Genomic DNA, 21140 nt, shown 5'->3' on the forward strand with positions numbered 1-21140 from the left:
ATATTATAATAAAAATAAATTATGGTACCTGCGTTTTTATACATGTTTACACGATTATCATATTATCGCAGCGAACATAATAAACTACTATCGGGAAAAAATGACAGCTGATAGTGTTGAAAACCAAAGTATTTTTCTATACAAATACATTTCATTGCCTATTATCGTGTTTTACATAGATTTATAGACTTCCGCCGTTGTTAAAAGTACCTACCTATGTCTGTTGCACATAATTGATATAAGCATATTAAATTATTGTAAGAAATTTGGTCAAAGGCCGCGGAAAATACGATTAAGATAGGCAACGTTAGCAATGCCGTGAGATGGAGATATACTATTGGAGATAAGGAAAAATAACTATTAACAATACGTTCTTACTAATGTATTACATTTTACGTTCTTGCAGTGTTTTGTTAAGCTATATATATTGTTAGTCTATATAATATTATATGTACAATATACCATAATTACGCTGATAAGTGGATAAAACGTATTTTTAATTCCTTTATTGCAGATACAGTTGGTTAGCCAGTTTATCTTTAATTTATCATGCCTAGTATTATATGATATTAAACTTATTTATATTTTATGGTACCTACCTAATATTATATAGATGGTACAAACAACGTAGTGAAGTAGCAATTTCAACCATTTATGTATTCACAAGTTCCAATAAGAAAAAACAAATTCCCAGTGAAATTAAGTTAATATATCTGAAGTAGCCTACCATAATATTGTGCGGGTCATAATAATATCAAGTAGACAGGTAATATCAATATTATATAATCATAACCATTTCATTGTCATTATTTATTTTGGTTAATAGTAATTATTATTAAGGTTAAATCCTCAGTTAAAATATACATGGCGGGCGTTGACTTAGAATAAAAGGGTTCTAAATTTATTTTTTTACGAAATTTAATTTTTAATACTGAATGTATTAAAATAAAATATTAGGATTTTCAAAGTGCACATTTTAAGCTAAACATTTGTTTTGTGGGTACATTAATAAAGAAATGAGGAAATGAAAAGGTAACATATCATCGAAAATCATTATTTAGGAATCTAGTGTTAGTTAGAACTTTTTCAAGCTAAATACCCAATTCAGAAAAAAAGGTTCTATCTAAAAATAGTAAATATGATTTAGGATGAAAACGTTTTATAATGTAACGGGGCATCCAATGATACAATATAATTGTATCAAAAACTATATTTATATGCATTTGGAAATATTTTGCTATCGGACATCATGATGAATTATACATATTATTCCTTTCTAATAAAACATTTAAGCTATGTACTGTTAGACTATTCTTATTGGTATTTTACCCGTTGTTGATAATGTCATATTCTTATAGTATTATTTTATTTACTGAAACAAAGTTAAGGTAAGTATTTCAAATTTGTGTTTATATCTTTGTTTATTATTATTTTAAATTATATGCATATTGTTTTAGAATTTAAAGTTATATTATTAGTTATTACCGAGTTAAATATTTAACATTTTTTATATTTTTAAATTTCAACAAAATAATAATAAAAAAACATTATTCTTGGTTTGAATATTCAATTTTGTTTAAATTTAGATTTCAAATATCTGTAAAAGAAAATTGTGTAAATGTGTTTTTTAATATTTTTAGATTAATGTTAGAATAATTTATGAGAAATCTAACATTCAATTTTCAAGCTTTATATATTAAAATATCAAATTTATAAATTTATAATAATTTACAAAATAACCTGAACATATTAGATTCTGAGCGGAGCGAAAGAATGTATTGGTTTTACAATGATGTGTGTTTTTTTCTGTCTGTCAGCAACATTTTGGATAGTAAGCATGCTTAGATTTTTGAGATCAACATCTTTTCTGATAGAAAAGTAAACATAGTTGGTACTTTTGGGAGGTCAAAATTGAAAATTCCAAGTAATTTTAGAAAGCGTCGAGAAAAACTACCGACAAATTACGAAAAACCACTAAAAAAATGGGATTATTTCTAACGTTTTGTTTATAATAAAAAATAATAATATTATAAGGACTACGCTAAGCGCTCAGAATCGTTTTTCGTATACAATGGTTTATCATTGTATTCAAATATAATACATTCATTAGAACTGTTGTACAGCAGAGCGTATACACTTGTCGTCCACCTTTTACTGATTTTAACATTTTTTTGAATTTGATCTTTAAACTTATAAAAAAATGTTGATCTTATTTTCGATATTTTTTAATTTTCACAAGAACAGCCCGATGGGGGGACTTGTATTAAATATTCAAATTTTTTTACTCACAACTAGTCACTAATAACAGTTTTAGAGATCGGATGACTGTTAAATATAGATTTACGATCTCTCCTACCTGCACATAAGAATTTATTGAATACATGCGTAATAGGTAGCCTAACCTAATGAACCACGACTATAATATAATACCGTATAACTATATAATAGAACATATGCATAGTTTATATTATATGAATATCACATAGTGGCAATTATTTACTGCGTTTGGCTGTAAATAAATACACAAATAGGTACATATGTATTGTTTACGTGTAAGAACATAATCAGTATATAATTTATATATATAAGTAAAATATTAAATTTAAAAAAACTGACTTGTGCCTTTTTTTATCAAACCCATTCATATAATATTATTAAAACCTCGATTTTGGAGCATTTGAAGGTCAGAAACCGCAACATTAGTTTTTAATCAACACATGTACTGGGTTATCGTTGTATATTGTGTTTAGTTCCCCTGATAATAATATCATGGTGATAGTCGATAGATAAATATAATTTGGATGCGGAAGAAGATTGAATATGACGAATGCAGACAGTTTATATAATAACATTTAGGTAGGCCTCACTCGTCATCCTATTTCATCTAGGAATTTTCTCCTGAGTATATAATTTATACAATACATATTATGTGTTTTTGTAAAAGATATATTTGAAAAGAATTTATTCTAGTTCTGATACAGATATTTAAAAAAAGTATTTATGGATACTTTCAAATTGTATACTTATAATTATATATAAAAATCAACTGAATCTAATTTTTTCAGCATTTTTGTATTTTACATTAATTTTTTAGATCGTTTAACATTGTATCATTTGGCGTAGGTATCCATAAATAACTCACATTTATTCAACGGGGTGAATTGAAAATATAAAATATATAATATAAAACGGAAAGTATTTGAAAATTAGTATATTTGATTTTAAAATGGGAAATAGGTATATATACTTTGCGAAAATATTTGATGTATACGTATTTGAGCACCTACTTAAAAATTGTTTGAAAAATGTATTACTTAAATACTTTACAAGTCTGCATGCATGTTGGTTCAAATGTGCATAATAATGTGTTGGACACAGGCAAACATTTGCACGTATTATTTATTATAATTTTCAGTGTTCCCTGTGGAACAGGCTTAGGTCGGCGACGGGCAGTGAGGGTAAAGACGACGTATAATGCAATCATCGTCTACAAATTGGTTAAATCATTCATCCCCGCTATAGTGGCTTCGTTCATGAAGAAAATAACTCGATGACTCCCTCTCTCTCTCCTTTATTTTCTTCGCCATCGGACGATCTCCGATTTTTTTTTCAACTGCACCATTACCTATTCACTGTTTTTTTTTTTTTTTGTTTTTTGTTATCCTATAGATACATACAACCTTTTCTAAACTGAGTGACTATATTGTACAAGGCAAGACGATGACAAGTCGTTCACGTAAAGAAAATCAATCATCTGAAACCCCACAAGCTGCTAAAACTCTGGTAGACGTATTGAAAAAACAATTTAAATTAAATAGAAAAGAAAAGACTTACGCTTCCACGGAACCTAAAAGCCTGAGTAAAACTGAAGTTTCGCAATCAAGATGGAAATTATGGTTCAATCATGGGTTGCTTAGAAAAATCTACATATTTTGTGTATTTTTAATGAATAAAAAATACATCAATAATTAAATAAGCAGGTAAGTGGGTAACGCATTAACGCACTGCTGTACATTATGTGTCTACTTAATAGAGTCACTGTAATAGTCAATGGATGTGTTAAATTTGATTTAATGATATAATAATCATTGTATACGAAAAACGATTCGGAGCGAAAATGGTCTGTCATAATATTACTAAATATATTTGATGATATTATTGTGATTAATCATTAAAGTAATTTAATTCATTTTAGCAAAAAAAATTACATTTAAAAATGTCATTGGGTGTATACAATATAATAAAATGCTTTAAAAGTTTCAAGTAGTAAATTTTTAAATCTTAGATATACATAAATATTTTATTTTTTTTCTAGAGTTACTGTGGCGAGTGACTGGGAAAGATTGATTAATCTGAAAGACTGATTGATTATTGGAATAATTATTACTGTGGTAAAAATAAGATGTTATGTTGGCGGACTTACATTTCACAACTAAAAAGAAATTTAAATTAATATGATTGACTGGTTGTTTTGTTTTCTGCTTAGATTAATCACATTTTTTTTAAATCAATCATTTGGTAGTGATTTATAAAATATGCATAATTAGGTGTTTGTTAGAGTAGGTACTTAATTATACAACAGTTTTCCGACGATTTAAAATATGATTGCAGTACAACCGATTCTGGGAGTGAATTAATCAGAATTCTCATTTGGACTTATGGAATGATAATTCAATTTTTTTACTATAATTCTCATCATTAAAGCATGGAAATAATATATATATAATTTTAAATATAATCTAACAACCGTGTTATCTAGTAAGTTATTTTGAGTCAATATTAATTATTGATAAGTACCTAGTACAATTCAATTATTTATTGATTATTCAAACTATTTTCAAAAGTATAACTAAATTGACAACAGTTTATACTAGGTACCCTAGTTATCATAAGCCATTTATTTTTTTTTTTTTTAAAAAACGATTAATATTTTTGAAAACATATTTTTTTATAATTTGAAGTCAAAAAACTATATTTTTTACCATTTATTTCGTCGTAATCATTTAACTTTTTTAATGACAACATGCATTTTTAATCCTAATTATTTTACTAAGGTTTTTTATTTGTTCAGTATAAACTAACCTTCCGTTTGAAATATTGTTGAATTAATAAAACTGATATGAGCTTTTCTAAACAGAAAAAAGTACTTATAATATAAAAATTGAATTTTGAACTAATAATATCTTAGTGTTATAGCACATAAGTACTATCATACGATATTATAAATTCTGTTTTATATAATAATGTATTATCCATGCAATTTATTTTCTTTTAATAGATTTAAATAAATTCTATGAAATGTTCAGTAAGTTATTTGTAATTGGTTTTTGGTTTCTTATATAACAACCTAAAATAATGTAAACATGAATGTGCTTAAACATAAATTTAGTTATCAATACATAGTATGTATTCAATTAGGACATTTATTGTTCAAAAATATTATAATATCTTCAAATCATATGCAAACAATAATATCGTATAGTCAAGCTCAATTATAATGAGTAACCATGCTTTTTTACATTCTTGTATTTTAGCCGAATATTATAATAATTCTATAGGTAATGTTAATACAAAACTAAAAAAGATTGAATTGTTCTAATTTTGTTTGATATTGACAAAAGGTATGGAAAAAACTCTTAAGTAATCTAAATTATAAGTGAATCAGTTTGTTACTATGTTTCATATTTTCATTAATCTACAGCTTCTTAGTTCTCACATATCACACGGATAGATAAGAACAATGTCACATAATATAGACATAATTTACGTCTAGTTATTTTCGTGAGGTTTGAAAATAGCATTTTTTCATAATGTTAGTAGGAATAATAGGAACATTATGGACAGTTAATAATGTGTTCTCTATTTCTCTATTATACTCATTATATAATTTTTTCATCATAGTTCACGATTATTTTACCCAGTATTAAACATACTAGAATACGCAGTATTGATAAGCATTATATTCTTGTCAAGTTTTTATTAAATTGAATATTTATTAGGCAATAGGTATTTAAACAGAAGATAAATTCCGGACAGTACCAATTACAAGTATATTTTTGAGTCAACATTTTAGATTCTGAGTGGAGCGATAAATGTATTGATTTTACAATGATGTGTGTTTTATTTTTTATTTTTGTGCCTTGTCATCGCCTTTTAGGACAGTAAAAATACTTACATTTTCTTCAACAGTATCTATTTTGATAGAAAAGTGAATCTAGTTAGTACTGGAGGTACTTGGAGGTCAAAAGTAAAAATTCTCGGTAGTTTTCAAAAGCGCCGTAAAAAACAAAAAAAAAACGGAAATTTTTACGCAAAATCTGTTTTTGAAAAAATTCGATTTTGGTTTTTGGTGGAACTCTAAAACAAATGTCCGTAGGTACATGAAATTTTGACTGAATGTTTATATTAGCATTTTCTATACACCATAACATTTTCCAAATATTTTGACTTATCTTGAGCTGTTTACGGACATTTTCAGTTTCCATTTTTTTAGGTTTTTTTTCTATAAATATCAATACAATTTTATTTGTTGGTTAAAAAAGTTTGAAAAATTAATAGATGGCTCCTAATATATTGTTTCCGGTGATGGCTGTGTATAATGTACATGAAGTTTTTCACGTCCGTGAAGTTAACCCATCCACTTTATATGTTACGATCCAAACCAATACCAAAAATTAGCAAATAGTTAGCAGAAATTAGGAAATTTAAACATTTTAATATGAGTTCAATTTATGGTTAGTTCTTATAACTTATTATGCAACATTAAAAATAACGAAAAAAATGTTACTCTATTATTATATAGTTAATATTCAACACTATTATAAAATACTTATGTATGGAATTTTATCTAATTATGAATATAGTATCACTTAATTTTATAAATTAAGTTTAAAATAGATTATCGCATAATTCAGATTTTAATTTACAGATATTTTTAAATTATATATAAAGTAAAATAGAATATTTCTTACACAAATTAGTTTCAGTAATGACTTTTAATACATAGATCTATGTTTTATTTTCGTTTTATCTTTATACAAAAAAAAAATAAAAATACACTTATTTTTTTCTTCAAAAAGTTTAAACAGTTTAAACAGTTTAAAAACAGTATAATAATTGTGTTCGAATTGATCCTTAATTGGATATATTATTTATTTAATGTTGCATTTTAGTTGAATATGCTGCCATATAATTTAATAGAATGATGTTTAATGTGATATAAATTGAAACAAACAAACGAAACTTATGAGTTTAGTGAGTTGCTGTAAATAACTTGTTTTGAGGAATAGTCTTTGTTTATTACAGCAAATACAATTTCGTATTATTAAGTATTGTATTATTATTGAATACTCTGCGGTACTATTTAGTTGATGTTTAACGCGGTGGTTTCAGAAATTGTTATAAGTTGTTATCTGGATCTGGGCAACAGTCTGGGACCAAATAACTGTATGCCAAATGCTCCTATGGGTGCCGTCAACAAAATGGATATCACAGCTATTGTTACCAATCTAGTTGCACATTCGATATCTTCTGCTGTTCCCAAATTCCTCGCGATGTCCAAAGCCACCGGTGCCAAAGCAGCCTACAAAAAAAAATATATAACAATCAACCATATTTGATTAAATAGAAAAATAATTACTACAAATGAAAATCTGGTTTCTATAATTATATGTCTAATACTCTAATCATCTGTTGCCGTAGTGTTTCTAGAAATGTTTAAGTCACTATGGCTATACCAAAAATTAATGTTTTCCACAAAACACAAATGTTAGCGACTAATAAGGTGATGACGACTATAATATGTAATATTGGACGTTCCAACCTTTAATTCTTCAAAGCTATACTAAAATTGTAGGATTAGATAGATACCCGTGGTAATTCGACAGAACAACGTCTCTATAAATATTATATATTTTTAAATAGCTTTCAATAAGAAGAAGGTTTAATGATGTGTTTATAAATTATTAAATTTTCAAATTAAATATACTAAGATTTATTATACCTTTGAATGTTCTCATGTTAATACTTGGTTGTCATAAACCATTTACACTTGTATGCCAATTGATAAAACTAAGTTTATTCACTCCGATTAACAGAATGTTTATTACAAGTGATTCAATAAATCATTTTGATTTAGTTTACGATGGTTCATCATTTTTATGATGTTTTTAATTTACATAATAATATAACCATGAATTTAGATTTTTGGATTTCCATGAGATAACTCTATTGAATATTGTACAATAAGAATTATATGTATATATAATATATATATATTATATAATATATTGTGCCACATTTTCAGGCGTATATAAATTGATAAAAATAATGTTTTTCGATTTACTTTACCTGTACTGTAGCCTTTGGAAGCCAAGCGATATTAATGAATAGTATTTCCTTACGACTGAAACCTGAACCGACCACTGAACACGTAGTGACCATCAGACGGATCTAAAAACGATAATACATACTATCATTGCATATTCAAACAAAGTATAATAACGAGGTATATTTTAGATTGTGAGCAGAGTTATGAATGGAAGTATTTATAGACAGGTACTACCATATTATGTGATATTTTTTTCCATTATAGTTTCTAGGTACCCTATATGTTACCATAAGGTTTAAGATCATATTGTTAAATAATGGATGGGTTTTTACATAAAAGGTGCAATAATACATTTTCGTTGGTTTTCAGAAGACGCAAAAACCTTATAAAATTATTATTATTATTCAGTTAATTTAAATTGTTTTTTTTATTTATGTTTATTATACATATATATATATAGATAGGTCTAGATCGTGTAAGTGTTTTTTGAATCCTTTTTAAAAATTAATTTGTTTATACGTCTTATGAGACATATAACGCATTCATATATGATACATAATGATAATATAGTCTCATCTCATTGGCCGACAGTCGAATTAACGCTAACCTAGAGTTTTTGAAAAAACTGGTGGATTGTCGTATTGATACTTCCTCACTTCTTTTATTGGTCAATTTAAAAGTTTCTTCTCGCACTACTAGTCACCATGTTCCTTTCATAGTCCCTGAGCACATTATCAGTTATGGCAGAAATAATCCCTTAGACCACATGATACAGTTTGCCAATGAAAGCGACATTTATCAAAACTGATAAAATTATAATTAAGTGTTACTACTGCTACTATATATTATAATTATATTATTATTGCAATTATTATCTTATGTTTTAAATTGTTGTATAGGGCTCAGCCCGTTAATAAAGAGAGAAAGAAATAATATACCTATTTAAAACAAAAATGAAAAATTAGTAAAAATATTTTTATTATATTATTACGACTTGTGCTCTTTTGTATGAAAAAATTAGTTATCTGAACTTGTGACGAAATGTATTTCAAACTACTGTAATAACAAGACATCTTGCGTTCACGAAAGTACTAGCATTCGATGTAGCGGAAAATTCCGTATAATTTCACATAAAATATAACGTATTATAAAAAAATTTCAAAATTTGACTTGTGCAGTTCCCTATTTATTTCCCATTTTAAGTCTTAATCGCACGTACCATCAATACCGAAAAAACATCGTGTAAAAAAAAAATGTCAATATTTGATGCACAAATGTCACATACCACGAGTCCGAACGCGAGTACGATAAGCCCGAGGAGAATCATGTCGCCACGTTTCAGAAGTTCGAACTTGAGGTCGGTGCCTATGAACGCGAACAGCACAGGCTGCAGACACGTCCAAGCGTGTTCGAATACCTGCACCACTGCAAGCTCACCGTCCTCCTCGATTTCCTCGCCATCTCCTCGGTCCATTTCGTCGGTCGAGATCACTGGGTTGTTGCGTTTATGCTCCGCTGACCGTTTCCTCCAACCGGTGCCCGCCACGAACGCCGAAATGATGCATGCCAGCGGCCCTGCTCCCGGATATCCACACCACTGACTTCCGGTGACGGCCAAGAATCCACCCGCGCCCAGTAGAAACGACCTTTTGGCCGTCACGGAATTTTCTATCTATATGTTCCGGTAACAAAAACATAGGTTAGGAACCGAACCGATTACCTAATATCGATTATAATTTTAATGTTAATATTGAATCAGATAGTCGCGTACTCGGAAATGCGGGAAGAATGATCGAGAAAATTAAAAAGATTGCACATGTGTCTAAAGCAGAATTACAAAAATCTCACACGTGTTTGAATTGCCTCTTCTTTCTCCATAAATAAAATGTAAGTTATAGCCTATTAATTATTGGAAGTACCTAATTGTAAATTCTTTCTCAGAATTTTGAATTCGACCTTACACTCCAACATGGCAGCGCCCACCTACTACTCCTCTAAATTAGTCCTAATAGTTTATAGGTTATAAAAGGATCCTTACAGATTCCAAGAATGGACTTACAATTACTTACTATTAAATAAAGGCTATACTATAACAATCGGTTAAGGAAGATGTTACCATAGTGGTGGGAGTGGGAAACTTCACACACGTACCTAAAATGTTTCTATGGAAATGTTATTACTAAATAAAGCTAATATCTGATCTATTTTTGCTATACATATTTTGGTTGACGGGGTCAACAATTCTGATTCTTGAATAACAAATTTACTTCTGATTTGTTGGTATTTTGAACTTGGTTTTCTCGTTTATTGTATATCATGGCCCATGGTGATGGAGGCACAAAAATCAAAACACAACCCCATATAAGTCCCAACACGGTTCCAATTGCCACGTCAATTGGTCCTTGTATTATTTTACTGGTCAAGCTACCTATTAGTCACACAAAAATAACTTAAATTATATTCATTATTTCATTATTTTACACTAATATGAAACTTTTAAAAAATGTAAGTTTAAGCGCACGTCCATAATAAGAAACAACTAAAAAATTAAAAACCTAACCATTAAAAATTAATTTGATTATAGAACACAAAGATAAATTAAATATTATATTGATATTTACATTGAGAAATTAAAATTTTAAAATAAAAACAAGACTAATTTAGTACATCGATAACATACTGCTTCAAATGGCATTATTAAGTGATGAATGTATTGTAAAAATAGCATTATAAAAAAAATATACTTATACAAGGTATACATACCGTTTGAAAATAGGACACCTAATAAAATACCAAAAGCGCTGATGGATACAGCGTCGTCCAAGCTTGAAGCAGCAATCAACAGTGTGTTAATACCTTTTTCTTCGCCGTACCCTAAGCGTTTTAGCCGGAATAGACTTGGAACTAATACGGCTGGACTGACAGCTGATAAGGTAAACCTTCAAATAGATATAAGAACGAACATTTTAAGTGAAAATAGCAAAAATAAAATCTGTCCGGTCAACACATATTGGAGGACATAAAAGTAACTAGAAGTTTAATTTAGTACCTACCTTTCTAAATTGGATATAGAATACAAAATGTATTTATTTTAATGTTTAACCGAGTCTATATACCGAAGTAAAATTGCAAATATTAATTAAGTAGGTATATTAGGATAATATAACAGTCAAATATCCGTTTTTAACAAAAAATACACATTTAAGAATATAATGTTTTTCATCAACACTCTAATAATTTAATGAGAAGAGAAAATCTGAATACAATTTATGAAACGTAGAAATTAAAAACAGCTCGATAGTCAAGCTAAGGGTTCTTATTAGCAAAACGCATAAGACAAATAAGAGGGAAAATTTAAGCAAATCGGATGATGACAATGATGATGGGTTACAAAATAAATCAGTGTTTCGTGTGCTTCGGATGAGAATCCTAAAGTTCATATCTGATTCTTTAAAGTAAATAATTAGTGTCCAGAGGGCCAGAAATCAAACCAGGAAGGAATCAGCTTACATTATTAAAATTATAATATTCTAATAAAATAGGGACTCACCCGAGTGTCAGACCCCACACCAACGAGAAGTCGGGCAAAATGAAATATGCGGCTACACCCGCGGCCACGGCTTCGGCCACACATGGCAACACCGTGAGCCTGGCCACGACACCACTGAGCCGGCGTAACTGGCCGGCGTTCAACTCCAGGCCACCTTTAACCAATATGACAGTGAGCGCTGCTTCTCTGCAAAACACAAAACAGTCAGCTGTAGTTTTTTTCTATGTAACTATGGAGCGAGAAGGTCCCTCCCTCCAAGCTCTCTGAGGTGTACAGTATATTTTAACTTCATTCAGTTTTTACGAGATCTATAGAAAATAAGTTGTACTTAATGTACCTAATCAATATTTATGGATAGATATTTATATAGTACTAGCTGTATAACACGACTTCGACCGGGAAAAAATTGAAATAATATAAAATACGGTGCTATAAATGGTACAGCATATTGGCGTCGGTGTACTTCACTTTGCAATGAGCTAATTTGAATTGGATATAGGTATATAAGACTTGTAAATTGTAATATTTGCGAATGTGATTTAAATTACCTACTTATTAAACTATTTTAAACTAACTTTCATGTTCATATAAACCAACCTGTGTAAGCCACCCTATAGCAACCTAATAGGGGTTGAAATAATGGGTTGAGTAAATAAAAATTTATCCAACTCAACGATTTTATGACAGATACATAGACGTACGATGTTTGGCTTATTAGCCGCCATCGATGTAAAATCCCAATATTCGTCAATTATTATTTTTAGTTGTGCGATGCAAAGCGGTATCTCCCATTCTATTCATACAATTTACGCGGCGTTTGTCATTCAACGCGAGGCGGCTCACCTCATTGTGGACACCAAATGGAAACACCAACCAGTGACGTTGTATAGACCGGAATTCTGGAGAGCGATGCCGGCCAACATCATGCCAAGCAGCGGAGGCAGACCGCCCACCTTGGTGATGAGCTTACCGGCCACCGTTCCGGTCACGTACAGCACGAATATGGACGCCAGACTGCCGCCGGGCACGGCCATCAGCTCCGGCGATACGTTCACGTACAACAACGTCCACGCGATGGCTACGGCCAGGATAGCGGCCGTGACACTGGCCGCTGTGGCCGGGAGCCGGTTGTCGCAACAGCTCGCGGATGGCACAGTGTCACCGCCACTGACGCCTGTTGCGCTACGGTTGTCCGTGAACTGCACTCGGGCGTCGTCCTGATTGTGATGCGGTTCCGAGCCGAACCTTGCACCGTTCCTGTCACCCATCGTATTCCTGTCGACCAAAAGTTATACGCTTAGTCGTTAATATACGCGTAATATAACTAACGTCTCTCGAGTGATGAAATTTCAAAATTTCAAAATATAAAAAAAAAAGTTTGGAGAAAATTAAATACAAAATTGTATAGAGCTCTGTTAATCATTGTAATATAAAACTTTTTTAACGTCATTACTAATTAATAGTATCAGAATAATGTCCGTGTACATAATAAATATATGCGTCGCATAAATTGACTATGCATTCGAGCACAAGTCCTTTTGCTGAGGTTAGTATTAAAAAAATACTAATGATATTTTTATTCCAAATTATTTTAAACGTTAAAAACGCGGCTATAATGTTATAAAATGTTAACATATTACCTACACAGTTATATCTATTACATATATATATACTATATTTCTACAATATGAAATATAATTTTAATATTAATAAAATAATGTTATTAATTTGGATATTTTTCATTTAGTTAACGTCTACTGGATATAATATCATATTCATTTGATACTTTTCTCGGTTACCGCATTTGAGTTAAGTGTACTCTGAATCCTTTGGGCCATACTTCATCGTTATTCAAACGTGTCTTCAAGTTGATTATAATAAACTTTTTTGCATCTTTTGAAGCTGATTTAGTCATGCCTTGTTTGAAGTGCAAATATATCATGTTTTAAATTTAAATTATCTAATTTTATTTTTTAATTTTTTTTAATCATTTTCCATAAGCTACGAATCACGGGGAAATGTTTTACTATTATTAATATTTTAATAGAAAAAAATATGTGTATTTACTATTTACTGTTATTTCACCATTTCGCATATTTTCATTCATAAATTAATAAATAAAAACCACCAAACAGACATACGATTGTGTATTACTCAAGCCTATTTATCGAATAAATTGTTTTCAAAATCGTTTTTTGTAACAGAAATACTAAACTATAATGTTTTTGCTGGAGTCACATTTGTGACTTATTTTAACAAATATTTTATGTTTACTTTAATATTATTAAACGAACCTTATGGATAGATGATTCTCGTAAAATAAAAATAAAAGAAATAAAAATACATTATGTTATGATTTATTGCATATATTTAGAGTAAATTATAACTAAGAAGATATGATTTTGAACTTAAGATTTTTTGAAAAAGTTTAGCAAGCCGCAGCTGGTTGAGTAGGTATGGCTGTTACAACTGGACAAAATGCGTACAACGTGCACACCAATATAATTCTTATTACACTATTATTATTACCGGTTTGAATTTCTTGTGTTTTTGAGCGGAACGTTTCAGAAATAAAAACGATATTATAAAACCCTTGAACTGTAATAAAACGAGTTTAAAAAAGTTGACTAAATAAACTTTTAAAAGTTTTATCCTCTGGGAAACTATCTAGAAAAAAACAGGTATAAATATTTAAATAAAACGTTTTTATGTATTTAGATTGGAATTAATTCAAGTTTTTAACAGGTAAATTCGGCTTTTTTCTACTTAAAAAACAAACAATAAAAGTAAAAGCCGCTTTAACTATAAATATTGCTTTTAAAAATTTGTTCTGGTCTTTGCCATTAATACCAACAGAAAAATATTTTACCGTCAATCACTATTGATACAGGAAAAAATATTTTTTCTTATTTTATTTTGTAACTTACTTTAAAAATATATTGTTCGTTTTAAATTAAATTTAACTTGGTGTATAATATAACCTCGAAAATATAGAAAACAAAATATTATACTTATCATATCATACTATACCTATTTTGGGTTTTGACTTGAAATAAAATACAAAATTAGTATAGTAATCTGCCGAATAAACAATCACAACAACACCGATATGGTTCAGATTCAAACGCGAAAACAGTAATAATGTTGAGATTATGATATATTTCAAAATGTATTTGGTACCTACCTGCCGTCTGATATTTTATAATATTATAACATAATACTTATTAATCGGCGTTTCGTTGTGTATCGCTTGTAAAATAATATTACTATTCATACGGTTTTAAACGAAAACAGTACTGCGTATTAACTTTGTGGCTATATTACGTTATACTATATATCTTAACGTCGTGCAATATGCAATGGTCTGAAGTATAAGTACGATGGCAGTTCGTTGGTGGTCCGATTCAAAACACTCGACCGTAGCTGGTTTGGAGATGAGAAAATTCGTGAGCAAAACAATACAAAAATAAAAAAAATAAAAAAAAATTGAAAAGTTCTTTTTACGGGCGCGCGTATTATTGTTATATAGAACAGAGTAGTTGTAGTGGAGCGTGGGCAGGGTGAAAAAAATCCTATTAAACGGAAAGTCATGGCTGCGTGTAGCGTGTAGAGTACATGCAAAAACGAAACGGTGAATAAAAAGCTAACGATTCGGCCGCACCGACTGTACGACAAGAAGCTCTTCGCCTCGATTGTATATACACGCCGTCGAGTGCTCACTAATTTACATAAGTTTAGCGTACAATCGTGTTCTACCCCTCCCTGGCCCACCCTATCCACGCATCCCCTATTTCGCTCGGTCCGGGAGACGCCGTGCAAAAGACATCCCGCGAACAAGTCATCACCTTCTTACGATCATTCGGGGAGGTTTTCTTTTCTCGTCCCTTGCAACTGCTATTGCATACCTAATGACATTATACGGCCGACGGAATTGGTGGGCATCGTGCGCGGGTGTGAGGCAGAGGTGGGATGCCCAGACGACGCGAGTATATGTATGTATATATATATTTATATAGTCCCGTGCAACATCCACTCCAGTCGGAAAACAAACGACCCGAAAAAAAAACCCCGAACGAACTAAGTACACACACTTACACATATATATAAACGAGCGAAATAAAAGAATAACGAAATAGACAAAACGCTAACGGAATCACGATTGGATCGAAGCTAGCTCTCTTTCTCTTTTTCGCTTTTCTTACATGTATAATATGTGTACGGAACGCTTATACGTTTTATCTCTCTACTTCTCTCTCTCTCTCTCTCTCTCTCTCTGTCGCAAACGCACGCACACACGTTTTTTTCTGAGCAGTTTTTCTAGTTTTTTCGTTTTTTTTTTTTTTTTTATCAACCTTTTCGACGAACAGAAACAATTACACGTTCATTCCTTTCCTCCCCCGCGCCTTTCTAAAGTATAATCGACCATTACGCAACACTCGCGCACACCAGCGATTTAACAATTTAACTCCTCGACGACACTCGTCAATTCCCACTCGTGTATATGTATATATATACATTATATCCTTCCGACGAATGTAAAATGGTTTTCGCATTCTGTACGCCGGGCTTTTGTTTTCCAAGACCCCGCGGGTCGGTATACGATATACACAAAATAATATATTACCGAGTGTGGCCGGTCTTAAACGTTAAGAGTAAAATTATTTGAATTACATCGGGACATTTGAATATTTTCATTTTTACCGCTATTATAATACACTTTTTTCCATGTCATTATCGACTGGCGCATAAACCAGCCATATATAGTATAATATATTCATCTTGACATCCCGTCATTATACTTGACAGTACCTATACTCTTACATACATACGAATACAGTAGGTATTTTACGTTATAATATAGTATGCGTACAATTCACATCCTGCAGTTTTCTATATTAGTATTGGACTTGAAAATTAATTCTGTTCAAAAACTGTAATGACGCTTGTCGTTTAAAAGGTCGTAATATAAATCTCCAGCTCGACTTTCCGATTTCCAAACTTTTCAAATATAATAATGCAACAATATTATAACGTATACATATTTAAGATATATAATAATATAAAAAAGGTGGATAAGTGGATGTCGCTCTGCTGTACAGTAGGTTACAAGTGGGTCACTGTAATGGATGGTGTTAAATTTGAATTCAATGATATAATATCATTGTATAAGAAAAACGATTCTGAGCGAAAACGGTCAGTCACCCTATGATATTACCAAGTATATTTGATGATATTATTGTGAATAAAGTAATTTATATATAACCTATTAACGTGGAGCCTTGTTTTAAATTTTCAATCCTTAGCCATAAAAGTTAAACATTTTATAAATTTTTAACCACAAAATAATTAATAAATTATAAATTTGATAAATGTTGTCAAAATTTGAACTTTAAATGCTTATAAAAAAAAACTGTGCCTATGTATTTTCAATATTTTTCAACTGCTATTGTAAAAATATATCAGGAGTCTTGTATTAAATTTTCACGCTTTTTTACCCAACAAATAAAAATTTATTGATATTTATAGAAAAAAAAACTAAAAAAATTGAAAACTGAAAATGCCCGTAAACAGCTCAAAAAGTGTCAAAATATTTTCAAAATTGTATGGTGTATAGGAAATGCTAATATAAACATTCAGTGAAATTTTCATGTATCTACAGTTATTCGTTTTTGAATTACAAGAAAATAAGGAAATCGGTACATGAGAAATCGAGTGAATATCTAATGTTGTAAAAATATGAATTTAAAACGCTCATAAAAATTTAATTTGACTTTCTTGTAGAAATTTTTTTTTTGATAAAGTTAGACAAACTTATGAGGAATCTTGTATTAGATTTTAAAATCTTAGATTTAAAAAGAAAATTTTTTATGAATTTCTAACTCAAAATAATTTGCAAATTTTCGTGATTTTTCCGTATTTTTTCAAGATTTGAACTTTAAACGTGTATAAAAAAAAACTGTGACTAAGGATTTTTAATTTTTTTCATCTGCCTTTGAAACAATAACCTAGGAGCCTTCTATTAAATTTTCAAGCTTTTTTACCCAACAAATAAAATTTTATTGATATTTATAGAAAAAAAATTTAAAAAAACTGAAAACTGACAATGTCCGTAAACAGTTCAAAAAAAGTCAAATTATTTTCAAAATTGTATTGTGTATAGAAAATGCAAATATAAACAACCAGTGAAAATTTCATGCATCTACGGTCATTTGTTTTAGAGTTACACCAATAACCAAAATCGATTTTGTTAAAAATCGATTTTGCGTAAAAATTCCCGTTTTTCCTTAATTTTTCTTTTGTTTTTCACATCGCTTTTGAAAACTACTGGGAAATTAAAATTTTGACCTTCCCAATGCACCAACGATATTCACTTTCCCATCAAACAAGATACTGAAGTCGAAAATCGAAGCATTATTTCGACTACTTATCGTGTACACAGACACAAAAATAAAAAAATAAAAAAAAAAATAAAAAAAAAAACACACATCATTGTAAAATCAATACATTCATCGTTTCACTCAGAATCTAATACTTTGTTTCCAATTTAATCGTTTTAAAATTGATTTTGTATAAGAATAAAGAACTTTTTGAAATATGATTTGGATTTATCGAGCACGAAATCTTCATTGTATTTTTGATTTATTTTTAAGCTGAAGGTTGAACTATTTAAAATACATTTTGTACGGAAAAATTAAAACAAATTATACATTCTGTTGTTTTATACAAGTAAATCCTTGTTTTATGGATTAAAGACACCATCACATTATAAACATATTATATTATTATAACCATTTTAAGATTTTTATGGAAAACCGATGTCGGTTCTCTTTATTAAAATAAGAAAATGTCAACTGAAAATTAAAGTTGCAAAATTATATTTTCTCTACTTTTTTGTTGTACGTTATTTAATGTGTTTATATAGTAGATAATTATCATAATCACATTCATAAAGCATTACCTACTTGGAATGTTGATTATAATAGAGATTTTGTTATACTTCAAATAATAATAATATTTTTAAGCCTTCAAAGATATGTTCAAAATTAATGATAAAACGTTTATTTATAGTAACTAATAATGTGGATGGATGGATGGATTAGATACATTATAGATGGTTCGACTATATTCCACGGTAAATATATGGTACTAACAATTTTATATTGAATCGTTGTACACACACAATACGTAGGTATTAAACATATATATAAAAAATATTGTAATCTTTGTCAGTCTCCAACAAACAACAAAAACGAGTTTTTAGTTTATAGTGACCTTACTTCAGTAAGTTTTAGTTTTAGTCTACGTAGCTGTGGAGTGTTCGGATTAAACGTTTAATTTAGACAAGTGCAGTATAAAAATGAAAAAAAAATTGGAAATTATCCAAGAATGGCGTGTACGAAGAGCTTGTGATATTATGTATAATAATAATAATAATATTAATATGAAAGGCAATTTTGGTTAAGGTAATGGTTTGCACATGGATCACTTCGTACCAACATTATTCGTTTATATATGATACTTACGTTATGTCAAGAAGTTTAAATACTATATTTACAAAAACATCTTTGTTTTCTTATAAGTAAATGAATAATGTACCTACCTATTTTTCAATTCGAAAAATAGATAAATTATAATACTACTGTATGTAATTTCAAATAAAAATAATATTATATAATATATATACATGGAGTAATAGCTCAATTATATGGGCGTGTTAAAAGTAAATGTTTACAAATTCGTTTGAACTGAGAGATATAATATATTTAGATCTGTTTAAAAAAAACACAAGTCGATTTTCTAATCGGAGTTTTGCTGGTAAAATAATATAAATTTATTAAAATCTTAAAATACATAACAGTGAATTTAAGACCATATTTATTTATATTTATTGTTTTAAAATGTAATTTTATATTCTCTAGTAAAAGTTGTAAATCTACTTTTAGAATCTTATTAAATAAACATTTGTGTCAAATTGTTAAGTAATAATGTTTGTTCAATTGATTAAAATTCTGTTATACCTTAACAATTCACCTGGGTATTTTATATATTTTGTCCGTAATAAATTATTGATGTCCTTGATAAATAAATTACATTGAAATTAATGAAATGATTTAAATAAACAAACATAAATTACAACCAAGCATAGACTATAAACTAGTCTATAACTCTATAAGTCTATTCGACCAAGGCCTAAACGACACACTTTGTGTATTAATAAAAAATACATTGAGTGTTCAGTCCAAATTTACAACTTAACTATTATTTGGAACCACTATTTTAATGTTTATCATTATATATTATAACATACACACTCGTGCACTGATATTAACACAATAAACAATATTATAAAAATATCATTGTTAAAGTTAATTTAATGTAGTACAAAAAATCGAAAATGTTGTGGTTTAAATTTTGAGCCAACTAAATGATATGTATTTATTGTTAATCTGATCGACGTACAATGGATCGGAAATAAATACATATAATTTATACCATATTATGTATTTAGTAATCCGAGTATAAATGGTACTTAGGTGTACCTGTCCTATTTATCAATATTGTCTGAAAACATATTATAATAAAATCCCAATAAATAGACATAAAACATCAGGAAAATTACTTCAGTAGGTAATTATACGTGATATATACGGTATAGAATGTTTGTTGAATAGGTATACTTACTCAGTAAATAACGATTAAGTATTAACGTATTTTGTAATCGCCTTTCAGATTTTTTTTTTTTGTTTAAAAATTCTAACTGAAAAATTGCAATTTGTGTTCGTTCAATATTGCAATATAACTGCAGGCTCCACGTTAAAAATACGCATTTGAACAACACTTATTACGACAACAATTATAAATACGCGATTGAATTGCAGCGAAGCGGATCATGATGTTGCCGATGGGATCAGCTAACACGGACTAACCAGTATTGCTGTCTAAAAGGAATAAGTTATATTTTTTTTACATATTATCACGTGGTTGACCCTACCTCACAGGTTAGATACATTATATGATATGCGTAAATCAGCGGAATTTGCGAATAGGTATATTAATTACTTTTATTTTACTATATTTACACATGTTTGCACGGATAATTGACCAACGTGTTATGGGAGAGAATTGAGTGGTTCTATTCCGAAAATAGACAGTGTAATAACATAGTACTATAATATCGTGTGTCATTATAATATTGTATCATATATTTTCCAACTGTGAGAGGAACGTGAAGATTAAAAACACTGGTTTTAGTGGTTTTAA

The 21140-nt window shown here is 29.3% G+C and overlaps 1 protein-coding gene across 1 annotated transcript; it reads right to left on the reverse strand.

Annotated features, from left to right (window-relative positions):
* Positions 1 to 7138: 7138 nt before the first annotated feature.
* LOC132939449 (sodium/hydrogen exchanger 9B2-like) lies at positions 7139 to 20796 on the reverse strand. The gene is made up of 8 exons (XM_061006616.1): positions 20562 to 20796; positions 12723 to 13154; positions 11880 to 12065; positions 11093 to 11268; positions 10597 to 10757; positions 9615 to 10001; positions 8350 to 8451; positions 7139 to 7582 (listed from the first exon to the last, which is right to left on the reverse strand). Exons 2-8 carry the CDS (start codon positions 13145 to 13147, stop codon positions 7409 to 7411), a joined length of 1611 nt encoding a protein of 536 aa, XP_060862599.1. The 5' UTR covers positions 13148 to 13154; positions 20562 to 20796; the 3' UTR covers positions 7139 to 7408.
* Between the last annotated feature and the right edge of the window lie 344 nt (positions 20797 to 21140).

Source organism: Metopolophium dirhodum, chromosome 2 (assembly GCF_019925205.1).
Source record: "Metopolophium dirhodum isolate CAU chromosome 2, ASM1992520v1, whole genome shotgun sequence".
NCBI lineage: Eukaryota > Metazoa > Arthropoda > Insecta > Hemiptera > Aphididae > Metopolophium > Metopolophium dirhodum.